Here is a 2,741-nt window from a genome sequence, read left to right as displayed (position 1 = left end):
TGCAGGTTATATTCCGAACTACGGCACGGATCCGTTCGTGGTCGCTACTCACTCCGACGGAGGCCAGGGAGCATTTGGTTACTGGATCTTTCCGCTGGGAGATGGTAGCTCGGGATATCTTCAACCGGTTTGGATGACGGTCATGTAATAGGATAGGCATCTAGTTTACTTATCTATTGATAGCCAGCCGGTTGTGGCCTCTTATCTTGGCTAGTCGATGTTTTTAGCCCTTCATGGCTCTGTGTGAGTTTTCTTTGCTTTTTTATTTTTTGGAGATCTTGGAACCTTGTTGACATTATCTTTTTTGGTTAATAGGAGTAAGTTGGCCGTTTGCATCATTCTGATGCAGAGGCCGGGGAGTCCCCTTTTCAAAAAAAAAACATGAAGATGAGGATCGATCCCGCTGATCCAATCTGCTTCTTCACTTGATTTACCTGCATCACTCCCAACATCAGTGGGTGACGACTTGACGAGCGACAACGCGATACGTCTTCATGTTTCTTCGAGAAACCTTGCAGTACTGATTTGGCACCCAAGCCAGCCACTAGCAGCAGCAGCCAACGTGGAAAGTACAAGGCGGGCCCACATCCGACCGTCCAAAATTTAGGGCTCCTTTGATTCAAAGGAATTATTTAGGATTTTTGGAGGATTGAAATCCTTAGGAATTTTTCCTATGTCGGCCCTTTGATTCATAGGATTGGATCCTATAGGAATTTATCCTATGGAATCTTTTGTACTACATTTCATAGGAAATCTAACATCCACTCCAACCTCTTTTTACAATTCCTTTGTTTTTCATGTGGCATCAAACACTCTTTGCTAATCCTATAGGATTCAAGTTGACATGCCACTGCAATCCTATACTTTTTCTATTTCTACATTTTCAAAATCCTGTGAATGAAAAGGCCCTTAGATAGATATGCACGCATTCTGCCGTGCCTAGTCACTTGCACGTCCCCACCTTACACTGGGCTACCCCACCTGTCACTGAGACGTGCAAGCTCCTGGCTGGTATAGTTCCAGCCCGAGAGCCCGAGCCCGAGGACCGCCATGTACGCTTTTGGGGCCCATGCCCGAGCGCACTTTGGGACCCGCCACCTCAATCTCTGCTCTTTTCCGGCCATCGCTGCGCTCTGCTCACCGCCTATTTAATCCCGCTCTCACAGAGAACCTCGAGTATACCCAGCCTCGACGCCGAAACAATCCACCAACCTCTCCCTCCCTGCCCTCCTCTCCCCCCGCCGGAAGAATGGCCACCAAGGGATACCAGGCTCCAGCTCCGGCGATGCCCGCGGCGGGAGGGGGCGCCGGTTCCGGCAGCGGCGGCGGCAACAGGGCGCCGAAGGGGAGCATGCCGCTGCGTCGCCGCGGCCAGGTCAAGGAAAAGATCATCAAGGACGTGGTCGCCGCGGTCGCCAACATGGCCGCGAGGCTCGTCCGCGCCGACAAGAACGGCACCGGCACCGGCGGTCTCCCGGCCGCCGGCGACGCCGGCGCCAAGTGAACAGCTCCTGTGTTCACGCCCGTCCTCTGCTGCTATTCCGTGCTCATTTTTTGTGCGCGCAGCAGATGCCGGAGCAAAATACTACTACCGGTATTGTTAAATTTCCATGGCGTCAGCGTCAGTGGTGGGCGGATTCAGTTGCCTTATTTGAGGTAGCAACTGGTCTCTTCATCCGGTCTCGGTGATCTTCTTGCTGCTGCTGGTTGGTGGTGAAGCCTCAGCTGCTAGCATCTCGGGAGGTTGCGAAGGTTTTAAAGTGCAACCTCCTGATATGTTTGCCGCTGCTTCTTCATCTCCTCCTCAAGCAGGTCTGGTCGATCGTAGGTCTTTTCTTCAGGTTGTGTGCTGCTGCTTGCTTGGGTTTGATTTGATTGTATGGTACTGTAAAAAGGAGGGATGGATCAGCAAGTATTATGGTCCGATCCGTCCTTCCTTGCTTGTGTGTGTGCGCTCCTAGTATTGTCGTTCCGTTATTTATCAAATCATCAATACCATATACACTAAGCATTTCGTGTTATTGAGAAACTTGTTTGTCCATCAGAGGGTTCTGCTTCAAGTTGTGTACTAACATTTCCGCTTAACCTTGTGCATGATGAGTGCAAAAGTTACTCCCTTTCAACATCATGTGTGCTGCAAGGAAAAAATAATCCTTCTGCGCTGTTTGAGGGGCAAGGCAATCGTGGTAATATTCCCAAGGGGGGAGAAAAAGGAAAAAGAAGATGGTGATATCTTACGACGCAAAACGCAGCTCATGATGGATCTCCCACAGGCCTCGCCAGTCCAAGTCAAGTCACCGCCCGCGATCAATTTGCTGCCCAATGCCCAACGCCTGAAAAAAGGTCTTGACTTTCTTGCTCCCCTGAAAGCAACCACCACGCGGTATCGCTCTGCTCAAGTGGCCAGCGACTGAAAAAGCCGGCCGGGTCCGCCCAACAATACCAATAGTCATGGGGACCGAGCACCTATTTAACATGCGTTTGAAATCCTTTAGCGGTCAGTCAATTTTATGAAACGCCGGATCAGCATCCAACGCTTGTCAAGCACCCGACACTGTTCTTATTCGTCCTCGGTTTTCTCTTTTGCGCCACCATCTTGACCCGCCCTATCCGCTTGCCACTATCTCCGCGGTTGACGGGGCTCTACAGCGCTCCCCCTCACCACCCCACCCTCCCTTTAACATCCTCGCATTGTTGAGCTAACCGCTGTTGTGACCATCCCTCTAAGCCCCCCTTCCCCT

The 2,741-nt window shown here is 51.2% G+C and overlaps 1 protein-coding gene across 1 annotated transcript; it reads left to right on the top strand.

The window, feature by feature from the left end:
* Positions 1 to 1,223: 1,223 nt before the first annotated feature.
* LOC119307986 lies at positions 1,224 to 2,003 on the top strand. The gene has a single exon (XM_037584105.1). It carries the CDS (start codon positions 1,250 to 1,252, stop codon positions 1,502 to 1,504), a length of 255 nt encoding a protein of 84 aa, XP_037440002.1. The 5' UTR covers positions 1,224 to 1,249; the 3' UTR covers positions 1,505 to 2,003.
* The last annotated feature ends 738 nt before the right edge of the window (positions 2,004 to 2,741 follow it).

This window comes from Triticum dicoccoides, chromosome 1B, assembly GCF_002162155.2.
Source record: "Triticum dicoccoides isolate Atlit2015 ecotype Zavitan chromosome 1B, WEW_v2.0, whole genome shotgun sequence".
NCBI lineage: Eukaryota > Viridiplantae > Streptophyta > Magnoliopsida > Poales > Poaceae > Triticum > Triticum dicoccoides.
Note: the sequence above shows the minus strand (reverse complement) of the source record. Positions and strands in the feature narration are given on the sequence as shown.

Coding starts and splice junctions, on each gene's coding strand:
- LOC119307986 (XM_037584105.1), top strand. CDS start 1,250: ATGGCCACCAAGGGATACCAGGCTCCAGCTCCGGCGATGCCCGCGGCG.